The following is a 13,057-nucleotide window of genomic DNA, read 5'->3' as shown; positions in this document are numbered from 1 at the left end:
TGTTTTCTGCCTATGTCTTGAGAGTTTACCTAAAGCTAAGTTAAAAAGGAATGGAATAACGTCTTTGGAAATTTCAAGACTGCATAATGTCAAGTTCATGTCTGTCTGTTATTAATAACGCTTATGCAGGTCTACAAAGGAAAAGAGAGCGTGGGGCAGTAAGGAATGCAAGTGTCCAGTGTGGAGAGAGAAAAGCCGTAGGAAGTGTAACAGCCAAGGCATGTGTTAGAGGAGAGGCTGCAAGTGTTAGGGAGCTGAGCACAGCTAAGGAGAGGCCTACTGGAACTGGAACAGGGGATGGGTGCCTAAAGGGGAAGACCCCACCCAGCTATGTTTCCAACATGTGAATGAAGCCTGCAGAGATTTCTGCTCTAGAAAGCAAGTGAATGAAAGTGCTGGTGCTGGTGTGATTCTAGAGGGCCAGGGTTCATCCCAAACTGGCCTGTGAACTCAGCCGTGCCACCCATGTGGCTCTAGAGGCATGAAGGATGTAAGAATGAAGGAGTTCTGGATTCTTCCTCCATGTTTTAGAAAGCCAATAAGGCAAGGCATTGTGTGGCAAGAGTGTCCCTAGAGGAAGACCATGAGAAAGCCAGAGGCTCTGAAAGGCTGTAGAAGTGTGGCCTGGGTTGCATTGGAGACTCCAAAATGCTGGAGATGTCAGAGCTGAGACACATCTGCAAAGGAGACTTGCACACATAGGCTGGAACCAGCCCAAGAGAGAGATGCATGCTGCAGTCAGCAAAGCTGGAAAGGTACAGCCATCTAATTCCTTTGACAGCACGTATGGAGCGACATTGGAGTTTGCTCTGCTGGGTTTCACCTTGATCCAGTATTTCCTCATTATGCCCACTTTCCTCCCTTGAGGAATGGTAGGTAATGTATATTCTGTGCCACTTTGTGTTGGAAGAATGTAGTTTTCTGTTTGATTTTACAAGGGTTACAATTAAGAGATTGTCTTGAGTCTCAGAAGAGACTTTGGACTTTTAAACAGTGGCAAGACTGAAAGACTATGGGGACTTAAGGAGTTGGACTAAATGCATTTTGCATTATGATATGGCAACAAACATATGGGGACCAGGGAGTGGAGTGTGGTTTGAGTGAGAAATATCCTCCATAGGTTTAGGGTGGTAATATTTGGTGGTACTATTTGGGGAGCCATTTGGGGAGCTTAGGATGTGCAGCCTTGTCCCATTTCTGGTTTGTGTTCTGCAAAGGAATGGATGAACAGGTGGCATTCAAAGCTCTTCCGGAGAGCACTGGCCTGGTCTCTTACACAGCCAAAGTGTAGTAGGAAAAGCATCAGACATAGGCTAATTTCTGTCCTGGTCCCACAAGGCCAGCACCTGCTCTGGGAACTGCTTGGGACAGCAGGAGGCTCCTGAGTATGGAGACACTCTGCAGAGACATAGTGGGCAAGCAAGGTGACCTGTCCCCTGGTTTACAGGATGGAGAACCTGTTCATCAATCGCTTCATGCACATGTTTCAGTCTTCCTGGAATGACTTTGCTGATTTTGAGAAAATCTTTGTCAAGATCAGCAACACTATTTCTGGTAAGAGGGCTCCTGGGGTGGTGGGGGTGGGGAAGTTGACTTTTCTGCTGGAGACTGACTGACATCCAACCCAAGGACCCTTGACAACACCTCACTAGAAGTCTCAAGACTATCGGGACGTTCTCTTTACACAAACAAGTCATTTGTGGCTCTTCTGCACAGAGCCAAGGCAGGACTGGGCTCTTTCTTTTTAAGCATTTACATTAAAGCAGCATTGGAGACTGAAGTGATGCCTGAGCAGTTAGGAGCTAATTTTGCTCTTGCAAAGGACTCAAGTGCAGTTCCCAGCATCCACACTGGGTGGCTCACAACCACAATTAACTCGGGGTACAGAGGGACCCAATGTCTCTGATCTCTGTAGGACACCTGCACTCAAATATGCACACACACACACACACACACACACACACACACACACACACACACTTCTCTTTCTTTCTTTCTCTCTCTCTCTCTCTCACACACACACACACACACTTCTCTCTCAACACACACACACACACACACTTCTCTTTCTCTCTCTCTCTCTCTCTCTCTCTCTCTCTCTCTCTCTCACACACACACACACACACACACACACACACACACACATCATACACACTTAATAATCATAAAAATAAAATGTAAAGCAACTTTAGGGTTGCATTTGGACCTGGATTTGTTTGCTCAGAGCCCTGACACTGTACTGGACAGTGACGGATGGAAAGTCATGACAGCCATCACTCTTTAAGGAGGTAAGAATGGTTGGATAAAGATGCTGACCTCAGCACAGGGGACCAGGACTCTCCCTTCTCGTGGCATGCTGAAGGACTAGAGATCTTGAGAAGGAAGACTAGCTACCTGGGAGTCTTGCTGGTCATAATAGCTCCAGGAAGACTAGGTGCATCGTGACCCACCGATGAGCAGGAACACAGCAACAAGTGGGAATGGCAAGTGAGAGGAGTCTGGGTGCCTTGAAAACGGGTCCCTACAAACACTTGTCCTCAGGCCGGGCCATGTGGGCTTGCCCAGCTGACCTATCTAGGGGGTGTGCCCTCCTGTTCTCCCCACAGAGCGAGTCAAGAACCACTGGCAGGAGGATCTCATGTTCGGCTACCAGTTCCTGAACGGCTGCAACCCCGTCCTCATCAAGCGCTGCACAGAGCTGCCGCAGAAGCTCCCAGTGACCACAGAGATGGTGGAGTGCAGCCTAGAGCGGCAACTCAGTTTAGAGCAGGAAGTGCAGGTAGGCCGGCTGGCTGGAGACAGTCTTTCCACAGAAGCCACTTCCTGCTGACCAATGCTTGTTGATCCCCCAGACTGCAGCTTTGTCTGTTTGTTTGACAGTATGAAATCAGAAGTGTCTTCTCTTTCCTGGCAGCAGCACTCATGAGGGTCTTGGGCACGGTGCAAGCCACAGGCAGTCACAGGAGGGGCTGTAGGGACACCATCCTCACAGCTGCAAACCCAGTGCCAGTATTTTCAATACCCATGTCAATCATGACAAGAGGCACTGTATACATAATAAATAAATAAGTCTTATTTATTTATTTATTTATTTATTTTGAGCTGAGGATCGAACCCAGGGCCTTGCGCAAGCGTTCTGCCACAGAGCTAAATCCCCAACCCTATTTTTTATTTTTTAAAGGTTTATTTATTTATTATCTATAGTGTTCTGCCTGTATGTATGCCTGCAGGCCAGAAGAGGGTACCAGATCTCATTATAGATGGTTGTAAGCCACCATGTGGTTGCTGGGAATTGAACTCAGGACCTCTAGAAGAATAATCAGTGCTCTTAACCTCTGAGCCATCTCTCCAGCCCCCTCTTTTTTTTAAACGAGAAAGAAAAAAAATGATTACAAGAGGGCCCTTTGTGTGTCAGGCAGTTGACAGGTGTGTTCTACACATGGTCTTCCAAATGTCACCCACTTTGCAAAAGAGAGGACACTGGTTAAAGAAGTAGGCCTTGTGGAGGGACAGAAGGCAGAGACTGGTAGAATTTATCACTTTCTAATTAGAAACATTTGTACGGCCGTTGCCTCCCTCACCTCCCCAAGCCTGTCGGTCTCCTGGCTTTGACCGGCAGGCTCAACCCTTCACTCCCAGTTCCAAGGCTAACCTTGTTTTGAGACAGAAAGAATTCAAATTGAACTGGCTTGTATCTGATGGGATCTTTCAGGCATTCCCATGCTAGGTTTTTTAGGGTTTTTTGTTTGGTTGGTTTTGTTTTGTTTTGTTTTGTTTTGTTTTGTTTTTGCTGATAGTCCTAACAACAACCCTCAGTATCCTGTCTTCTCTCCCCCATTGCAGCCAGCACCACGGGGCCTCCCATCTCCAGCTGTCCATGTAGCCTCCTTGCCTCTGGTCGCCCCATCTAGGTACCCAGTTCACGCTGAGGCTCCAGACACTTAGCATTCAGCCTGAACCTCCTGCCTACTTGCCTTTGGGAGGTGACTTACCCAAATGAAGTTGGGTTCCTGACCCACACAGGCAGTCATTCCACATTCTTCTGGACCTGCATGGGTCTCAGGATACTACCTAACCATGTGGACAGCCAGCAATAACAAAATCAACTCCTTGCACCCATCCGCATGCACAGAAACCAGCACATCTCAGAACCGAGAGGACCTGAACAGCCATCATTGTCCCTAGCCACCCAAAAGTAGGCCCCTGCTTGTCCTTCAAGACAACACCCTCTTACTGCTGAGCCCCTGCCACTTCCAGGGAAGGTGGCCTGTAGATTATCTTCACTTTGAGCTGACCCCTCAAACACATGATCATGATGTTCTGCTGTGGTTTAGATCACTAGGCAACTATCCAGTAATCTAACAGTCACCACTGACTAAACTCTTACATACATGCTACCTTATCTTTTACACTGCCCCCCGAGTAACACACCAGCACAGTTCTTAGGGCCCTCCATCATTCCTGACACCTTTCTTTGGCATCCTCAGTGATGTGTTAAAGTCATAGTTCCTAAATTGTTTTGTTTTGGGAATTGGACCCGGAGCCTCACATCTTTCAGCAAAGCTCTCTACCACAGAGCTATCTTACCACCCCCCTAAATATTTTTTTAATCTTTCTCAGTGAAATTTAATTTTGGAACATGAATAGAAGAACCCTGAAGGACCTTGTTTCCCCCCCACATCCATGGAGAGTAGCCCCACCTCTTCCCATCTCTTCCTTTCCAGGAGGACCCTGTCCTGGATGACAGTGTCCAATTTTTTCAGCATTAAACATGATCTAAATGAAGTCCTGAAGGGGCATCTGTGTGTTTGGCTTCTCTCACTTACCTCCCTAACCCTTCTGAGTGGTCTTACAACTTCCTTTATGAGAATCAAGCAGGTTTCAGTTACGATGAACCTAAGTTAGTCATGGTCAGTCTTTCATCCTAGCTTTGAAAATTCCATATGTAAACCATCTTTGGAGCTAGAAAACTGAAGCCCATAGATTCTGAATTCCACTCGCAGCCAGAGTTTTAGGACAAAAGCCCAGGTTCCTGAGGCTGAAATAGGCTAGGCTAGGCCACCCAACCCAACCCACCAACAAAAGAGATAAGCAGTACAGTAAAAAGCAGAGAGATGTAATCAATGTGGAAACATGGGAGGAAAGCGATAATGCCCCAAATCCATCTTGGGGCACTGACATGAGCTTTAGTATTAAATAGAGAAAGACCTGGGGCGTGAGACAAGATGTGGCTTAATAAGCAGTCCTGGCCAAGGTGTGGTCTGTTTGATCATTGTTTTGGTTCTGCAACTAGTCCAAAGAATTCTTCACTACTGATTGAAGGGGCAAATCTGGTTTCCACAAGATGACGACCTCTGCTCCAGGCTGTAGTATTGCTATCCTGGTGTGTGAGTCCTGGTAGGTGTTAGCTGTTTCTGGAACCCAAGACTGTGACATATTTTAAAATTTTTGCAGCAAATCTTTTGGTTTCAAATAAACCTCAGAACCAGGAAGGAGGCAGCTTAGAAGTTTTGTTCTGTTCAATATGATACATGAATGGATCGTTGCAGGAACATCACTATGTTGAGCATAAATGTAAAGTGCATTGTTGTATTAAATATATATACTACAGGAGAGAATGAGGACTTGTGCCTGTGTCCTTGGCCTTGAAGAGAGGGAAAATAGGTTAGACAGACACTCCTCCAGTGACAAACATTGACTCACAGAGTCGGCAGGCGTCTGACCCAAAGTGAAAAATGCAAACCCTGGATCTGGTTACAGTGCACCCTCAAGTGAGGAGTAAACACTTCTTAGCAGTTTCTCGGTGCGTGTTACACACTAAGTTACAGGGAAGGAGGTGGGGTGTCCTGAAGGCCATCACTCACATCCTCTTCCCAGCCCGGCTCTCGGGTCCATTTCTGCTTACAGTAGCTTGGATATATTTCCCTGCCTCCTGCAGGAAGGGAACATTTTCATCGTGGACTACGAGCTTCTGGATGGCATTGATGCCAACAAAACTGACCCCTGCACACACCAGTTCCTGGCTGCACCCATCTGCCTGCTGTATAAGAACCTCGCCAACAAGATCGTCCCCATTGCCATCCAGGTAGGTGGGCTTCTTGCCTCCAGCCCTTCTGCATGGCTTGGGTCTCAGGAGTGAGGCCGGGAAGGAGCTTCTGGGGCAGCTCCACCCACCCTGCTGCGGGGCGCTGACAGCTCTCACTCCAACTTCCACTGGGTCGGAAGAGAAAAGGGAGCTATTGGGACTCAATGATGCTGTGAAGCAGGCTGTCTGCACGGCAAGAGGCAGACGGACGGACGGTGGCTTTCCCAGGCAGCTCTGAGAAAGTCCCTCCTTGGGCTACACACACTGGGGAGGGCTTGTCCTGCAATGGCACGCTGTTCCTCCTACCCACCTCCCGACCAGTGTCCCCAAGCAAACACGCCCACACAAGCCAGACAGACGAGGCTAGGAGTTAAGCTGCAAACAGAAGCCACTGAGCAATGTCAGAGTCCTCACCAGTCCCGGGGCATTATCTTCCACATAAGTAGATTATTGCAACCCCAAGGACAGTGGAGGGCCGGGAGCAGTCTCACGGGAGGCAGGCAGGTGAGCACAGGGTTTCATCTACCTGCCCTGTGAGAGCTGACTGCAATGATGAAGCTAGGAAAGGCAAAGCAGTCGAAATGAAGGTCCCTGGGGATAGGGCTTCACAGAGACCCCGTGGGGGATGGGAAGATGAGCCTTCAGCACACAGTACCTGTGACCCGGACAGAGAGTGGAAGGGGAATAATATTGGCTGGATGTGTAGGCTTACCTGCACAGTCCAAAAGCCCTTGCCTGGGAAATCTAAGAAATCCTGAAAACTGCTGTATGTTAAGTACCTAAGAGCAGACACTAGGCTTGAGCTTAGACAAAAGACCAAGACACTGTAAAACTGTGACACATTTTAAATTTCCCAGCAAATCTCTCAGTTTTAAATAAACCTCTGAACCACAGGTTCAGAACTTTTGTTCCATTCAATAAGATACATGAATGGTTCACTACAGAAACATCGACATGTTGAATATAAATAGCAAATACATTGTGCTGTCCCAGACCTGGAGGAGAGAGACTTACTATATCATGGAGCATGTGCATTGCTGACATCCTGAAGATTCTGGATTGGAAAGCACATGACCATTGGGGTTTCACACAGTGCCTTACAGATTACCATCTCACCCAGCTAAGGAGACTAAGGTACAGGTGCCCAATAGTGAGCCACAGAGGTGGGATTCAAGCTGGCTGTCTTAAGCCTGCAGTATAGTTCATGTTAATAATCCCAGTTCAAGGGCAGCCTAGGCTACAGAATGATACCTAGTGTCAAAATTTTAATTAGTTAATCAAAGCAGTTGGCTACAGGTCCCCACCCCTAGTTTCCCAGGCCCCCACCTCTTTGCACTCCAGAGGTCCTCAGCCTCTTACCAGACAGAGAAAGCTCTGTGAGTGAGAAGCATTAGATGAAGACACAGGGGATGTGGGAAATCACCGGAGGCGAGGCCAGGAGAGGGATGAGTTACCACTGAGGTGTTCTGAACTAGCTTGTCTCAGACACATGTTTATTAGAGCCTCCTAGAACCAGGGGCCTGGCTTAAATCTCAGCTCTTTCCATTACCAGCAGGAGGTAGGGCATTGGACAAGCCACCGGATCTGGTTAACCCTTTCTCTATGCCTGCCCAGAAGAACGGATGCTGCCCAGGGCAGTGGCTGGCACCATTGCGGGGTCAGCACTTGAGCAGGGCCCACGGGTTCTGCTGCAACAGTCTGGATTTCAGGCTAGGCTGGAAGAGGACCACGGGTCTCAGTGTTGAGGCTGGCATGGCCAGGACAGCTGAAGCGGGGCTAGGAGGTCCCCTGCCAAGACTGTGCTAGCTGGATAATTAGCCTCTCTGAGGATCAACAGAGTAGCATGCTGGAGGTTGAACATCATGGCGCTGGTTTTGTGTGAGGCTGCAGACAGAGTGAATGGATGAGAGGGTTGAGGGGCTGAAACCGTGTCCAAACCAGGAGGTATTGCAGCACTGTGCACCTTCCAAGAGGACTATGTTAGCTCTCAGCTGACTTGGGTCTCCTCAAGTCTGTTACCAAAGCGGAAAAGCAAGACATGGAATATGGATGATATCACCTCATGTATGCAAAACGAATGTAGGAACGCAGCACACCACAGACCATATACTTTACATGGGTAGACATTGGTGTGGGCTTGGTGAAACAGGACACAGGGTCACCAGGCTGGGTACAGAACAGATGGGGCACAAGTGAGCAAAGTCAGAAGAGGCCTAGTTTATAATAATTTATAGGCCTGGTTTATAAAAAGGCTTAGTTTATAAAAATTAGACATAAATGCACACATATACAAAGACCTACAGAAGCGGTGGGTCCTTGGGGCTGGGTGTGAAGTGACATTCTCACTGTTTCTTGTACTCCTCTGTAAAGCTGGGAGAGTTTAGAGCAGTGGTTCTCAACCTGTAGGTCACGACCCCTTTGGGAATCCAACAACCCTTTCTTAGGGTCGCCTAAGACCATCAGAAAACAAAGATATTTGCATTATGACTCATAACAGTAGAAAAATTATGGTTATGAAGTAGCAATGAAAATAACTTTATGGCTGGGTATCTCAAACTATCTGGTAAAGGTAGATGACGATCCATTAATGAACAAGCACCAAGAAGACTGGGAAGGGTGATAGTGTCTCCTTGGCCCCTCCTTGTTCAAGCACAGGAGACACTGCTCCCCCAGCAGCCCTGCCTTCTCCCCCAGGGGACAGCGGCTTCGGCCATCAGCCTCTCATGGCTCCTGCGTTCTTAAAACACAGGTAATCCGGACCAAGACCCACTGAACATTCCAAGGGTGTACCAGGATCCAAAGACTTAGAGGAAGGGCAAAAGAATGGTATTTGTCAGGTACTAGTTTCAGATTGGCTTCATGTATCATTTACTCAGGTTTTACATGTCTTCCTTTCTTTTAAAAAAATATGGCTGTCAAAAAATACAATTAAGAGCTGTGGCTTCCTGGAAATTTGAATTTGTGTTGCTCGCCTTCTATTTCTATTGGCCTGTGCTACTTTGGATGGAGAGACAGATCAGGAAGCCACGTGTAACCTCTGTCACACCTTTGTCTGTGACAAAATGCCGGATGGAAGCAATTTGAGGGAGAGGTATTTGGGTGTTCAGTTTAAGGAAATACAGCCCATCCTGGAGGGCAAGGCCTGGTGGCAGGAATAGGAGGCGGTCGGTTCCGCTCATTATCAGGAAGAAAACAGACTGGCAGTGGACCGGGTGGTGGAGCCTCCAAGCCTAAGGCTCCAGCTCCTACAGGTTCCAAACCTTCCACAGCTAAGTCTGCTCCCAGGCCTCTACTGGGAGTCTCTGCACTGACGGTCCCCCAGGCCCTTCCTGGCTACTCTTGGTTCTAGAACCTGCTTCTGGTACATTGCTCTCCCCAGGTCCTCTGGAATGCTAGGTCTTCAAAAGTGTTCTTGTCTGACAAGGTGGGGGAGCACTAGTTGCCACCCTCCTGACTCGCAGGGTCTCTCACCTCCAGGTTCTGAAGTGAAGGTTGGTGAGAGCAATGAATGCGGGGCGTGGGAGCTGAGAGTGTGGCTCAGCAGGAAGGTGCTTGCCCTGCCTGGCCAAGCTCCTTGGTTTGATGAGCACTACTGCATGTGCACGCACGCACGCACGCACACGCGTGTGCACACACACACCACCACCACCACCACCACCACCACCACCACCAGAGACATGACTGCTCTCACAAACAATGCTAGAGACCACAACCTGGCCTGGTGTTGGAGACAGAGACATAATGGCTACCTTACACAGTAGTGTCAGCAGCTAAACCAAATCACCAAGGACTTCAGGGGCCTCATTTTCTGGCTTTAAAGTAGGGAGTTTTTAAATAACAGATAACAAACTCTTCACATTTTAGAGAAAAGTCACTTGGCCCAAGTACTGAGTGCCAGCGGAAGGGCAAAGGCAAGCCCGGCCCTTGGGTGCGAGGTTTCAGGGCGGGGCTTTGGGGCAGGGCTCCAGCTGCAAAGCCTGATCTGGGAATGGGGACTCAGCAGCATGAGGTCCCAGCCCAGGCCCAGGAGGAGCTGAGTCTGGGGAGCACCAGCCTTCAAGGGCAGGGTGGGGAAGGAGAATGGAGTGGGCTGCTGAGCAGAAGTGGGTGAAGTGGGGGGAAGCCAGGCAGTGGGCACGGCAAAGGAGGAAACCATGGTCCCTTGCAGCAGCCTGCTCCTTTTCTGGACCACTGTCCCCACGTTACAGACAAGGAATCTAGAGCTCACAAACAGGTGGTAAGATGTGTCACTAGGGCCCGCCACCACTCCCCACATGCTTCTTGCGATTTGAAAGTCACGGTCGATGTTTGGATTCTTCTGGAATTTCCCTAGGGGCCAGGCCGGCCCTCTCACAGCTATAAAGGAGAAATAAAGTGTCGTGTTCTCTTTCTTCAACACACCAGCTCAACCAAGCCCCTGGAGATAAGAACCCAATTTTTCTCCCTTCGGATGCAAAATATGACTGGCTTTTGGCCAAAATCTGGGTGCGTTCCAGTGACTTCCACGTCCATCAGACGATCACCCACCTTCTGCGCACACATCTGATGTCTGAGGTGTTTGGCATTGCCATGTACCGCCAGTTGCCTGCTGTGCACCCCGTTTTCAAGGTACAGCCAGCCCTGGCTCCACCTGCAAGGAAAGAACAACCGGGAGAGTAGCTGGCATCCCAGGGGGTGGGGGTGGGGGTGGGGCTAGGAGTAGGTTGCAAAGAGGGGCTCTGAGACAGATGCTCAGGGCCAGGGCCAGAGTCTGACACAGCCTGGCTGGCCAGGAAGCAGAGTTTGGAAAGGCAGTTGTCACTTTCTTCTTCCCAAATGCCACCAGCACTTGACTGCTGGGTCAACTATGGGCTAAAAATATGGGTGCTCCAGTCTCTTCATGATAAAATAGGTCAAAACAGGGCTCCTGCCGCAGAGGGTGATGGTCAGGATTTGCTCACCATGAAACCCTAGGCAAGCACCAGGGCCATTACCACCGAGCATCACAATGGGGTCCACAGGCCTCCTAACGCTGCTGGGAGGAAGATGCACACACAGACCTTCACTTGCTCTCTGGGGCCACAGTGGCCCTGCACCGGGGCTGGCCCAGGAGTGCTGAGTGAGGATCCAGATCCTCGCTGAGGTTTCTCCTCCTCTCCCTCAGCTGCTGGTGGCCCATGTGAGGTTTACCATCGCCATCAACACGAAGGCCCGGGAACAGCTCATCTGCGAGTATGGCCTTTTTGACAAGGTGAGTGCCCTCTCCTCACGTGGAGCCTGGAAGAGCTCTGCCTGGTGGCTCCAGCCCTGAGAGCTGGAAAGTGTGGGAGACTGGCCCTCCCCCCAACCACAGCCAGCTCTCCTCTTCCTTGCACATTGTCACAGCTTCTTCCCCGGGTTGTCTGTCACCTTTTTATGCATCCTGTCCCATTCCAGTCTCCGTGAGCCTCCTCCATACAACCCACTGACCTCCCACCTCACAAGACAGCTTCGACGTCTCCCACACTCCCATACCCCTGCCTTCCTGCCTGTGACCTTCAGGGTTGGATGCTGAACGCTTGCGCTGCGCATCCAGGTCCTTGGTGTGCCCAGCTCCTCAAAGCTGAGTTCTGCACAAAAGCCTGCTCTCTGCTGCAGCTGCACCATGCCCAGGGCGCTGGATGGGCATCCCCATGCCACCCCCTCACAGAAGTGGGAGCTTGCCCTACTCATCTCACTGCACCTCACAGGACACAGGCTGGCCCTTTCTGTGCCCAAGCACCCCCACCCTCACCCCCACTGGCCTCCAAGTTTCTCACAGATGAAGCTGGGAAGCCTGGGGGTATGGAGAGCTGAGGGAGAAGCAACCAAGCTCAGGCACTCTGTTCTTTCACCAGGCCAATGCCACCGGGGGTGGCGGGCATGTGCAGATGGTGCAGAGGGCTGTCCAAGACCTGACCTATTCCTCCCTGTGCTTCCCGGAGGCCATCAAGGCCCGGGGCATGGACAGCACTGAGGACATCCCCTACTACTTCTATCGTGATGACGGGCTGCTGGTGTGGGAGGCCATCCTGTCGTGAGTGTGACCAGGTTCTGTGGGAAAGGGAAACCCTGCTGAGGAGTGTGGTGAGGCAGACCTGCTTCTGGTTTGGGTGTTGATGGAGGGAGGGGGTGGAGGACTTTAGGGAGTGACAGGATTGCCAGAGGGACCCGCTGGACACCCACTCCTGCTCGCCCTCCTGAGCCAGGTTCACAACTGAGGTGGTGAACATCTACTACGACAATGACCAAGTGGTGGAGGAGGACCAGGAACTGCAGGACTTTGTGAAGGATGTTTATGTGTATGGCATGCGCGGCAGAAAAGCCTCAGGTAGGCCGCCACAGTTCTCTGCTTCTGCTGCAGAGCCTGTGTGTCTCAAAGGCATGAGGAAGAGGAGGCAGGAGACCCTGCCTCCAAGGGCACCCAACCCCCGCTCCAGAGGACCCAGCCCACCAAATGCCTCCCTCAGAGCAGCCGCCCCCTCCCTCTCCGAGTGTCTTGGCTGGGCAGATCTTGGAAAGTGTGGGTGGGGGAGCCAGAACAGAGGCAGAGCCAGGTGTCCCTCACAGGGATGGGCTCATGGTCTGTGGTTCCATCTCAGGCTTCCCCAAGTCCATCAAGAGCAGGGAGAAGTTGTCTGAGTACCTGACTGTGGTGATCTTCACAGCCTCGGCCCAGCATGCAGCTGTAAACTTCGGCCAGGTAGGCCTAGCTAGCCCTCTCTGGGGTACCACTGTCTCAGGTACCCCACACTCAGAGCCACTCCTCATATCATCGGACTCCCCCACCTCGGGCTCCTGCCCTGCTGGCCCACCCATCCCCATGCAGTCTCTGAGCTTGGAACCAGCAGTAGCACAAATGGATTCTGCATGCATACCTGAAGGCACCCACCGGGCTGGGACAGTTACAAGCCCTGGAAAGGGGGAAGGGGGAGGTCTAAGGAGAGAGAGGCAAGGACATCCCCGAGGGAGGAC

At 50.6% G+C, this 13,057-nt stretch overlaps 1 protein-coding gene across 1 annotated transcript in view; it reads left to right on the top strand.

The window, feature by feature from the left end:
- The window catches only part of Alox5 (arachidonate 5-lipoxygenase), a 52,341-nt gene that overhangs the window by 36,727 nt on the left and 2,557 nt on the right, over positions 1 to 13,057 (top strand). Inside the window, exons 5-12 of the mRNA XM_006978536.4 lie at positions 1,448 to 1,554; positions 2,607 to 2,779; positions 5,939 to 6,085; positions 10,490 to 10,693; positions 11,229 to 11,315; positions 11,941 to 12,119; positions 12,292 to 12,413; positions 12,685 to 12,785. Of these exons, the coding sequence (XP_006978598.1) occupies positions 1,448 to 1,554; positions 2,607 to 2,779; positions 5,939 to 6,085; positions 10,490 to 10,693; positions 11,229 to 11,315; positions 11,941 to 12,119; positions 12,292 to 12,413; positions 12,685 to 12,785 (1,120 nt within the window). The remainder of the gene's footprint in view (positions 1 to 1,447; positions 1,555 to 2,606; positions 2,780 to 5,938; positions 6,086 to 10,489; positions 10,694 to 11,228; positions 11,316 to 11,940; positions 12,120 to 12,291; positions 12,414 to 12,684; positions 12,786 to 13,057) is intronic.

This window comes from Peromyscus maniculatus, chromosome 3 (assembly GCF_049852395.1).
Source record: "Peromyscus maniculatus bairdii isolate BWxNUB_F1_BW_parent chromosome 3, HU_Pman_BW_mat_3.1, whole genome shotgun sequence".
Classification (NCBI taxonomy): Eukaryota; Metazoa; Chordata; class Mammalia; order Rodentia; family Cricetidae; genus Peromyscus; species Peromyscus maniculatus.
This window is presented reverse-complemented; position numbering and strand designations above follow the sequence as displayed.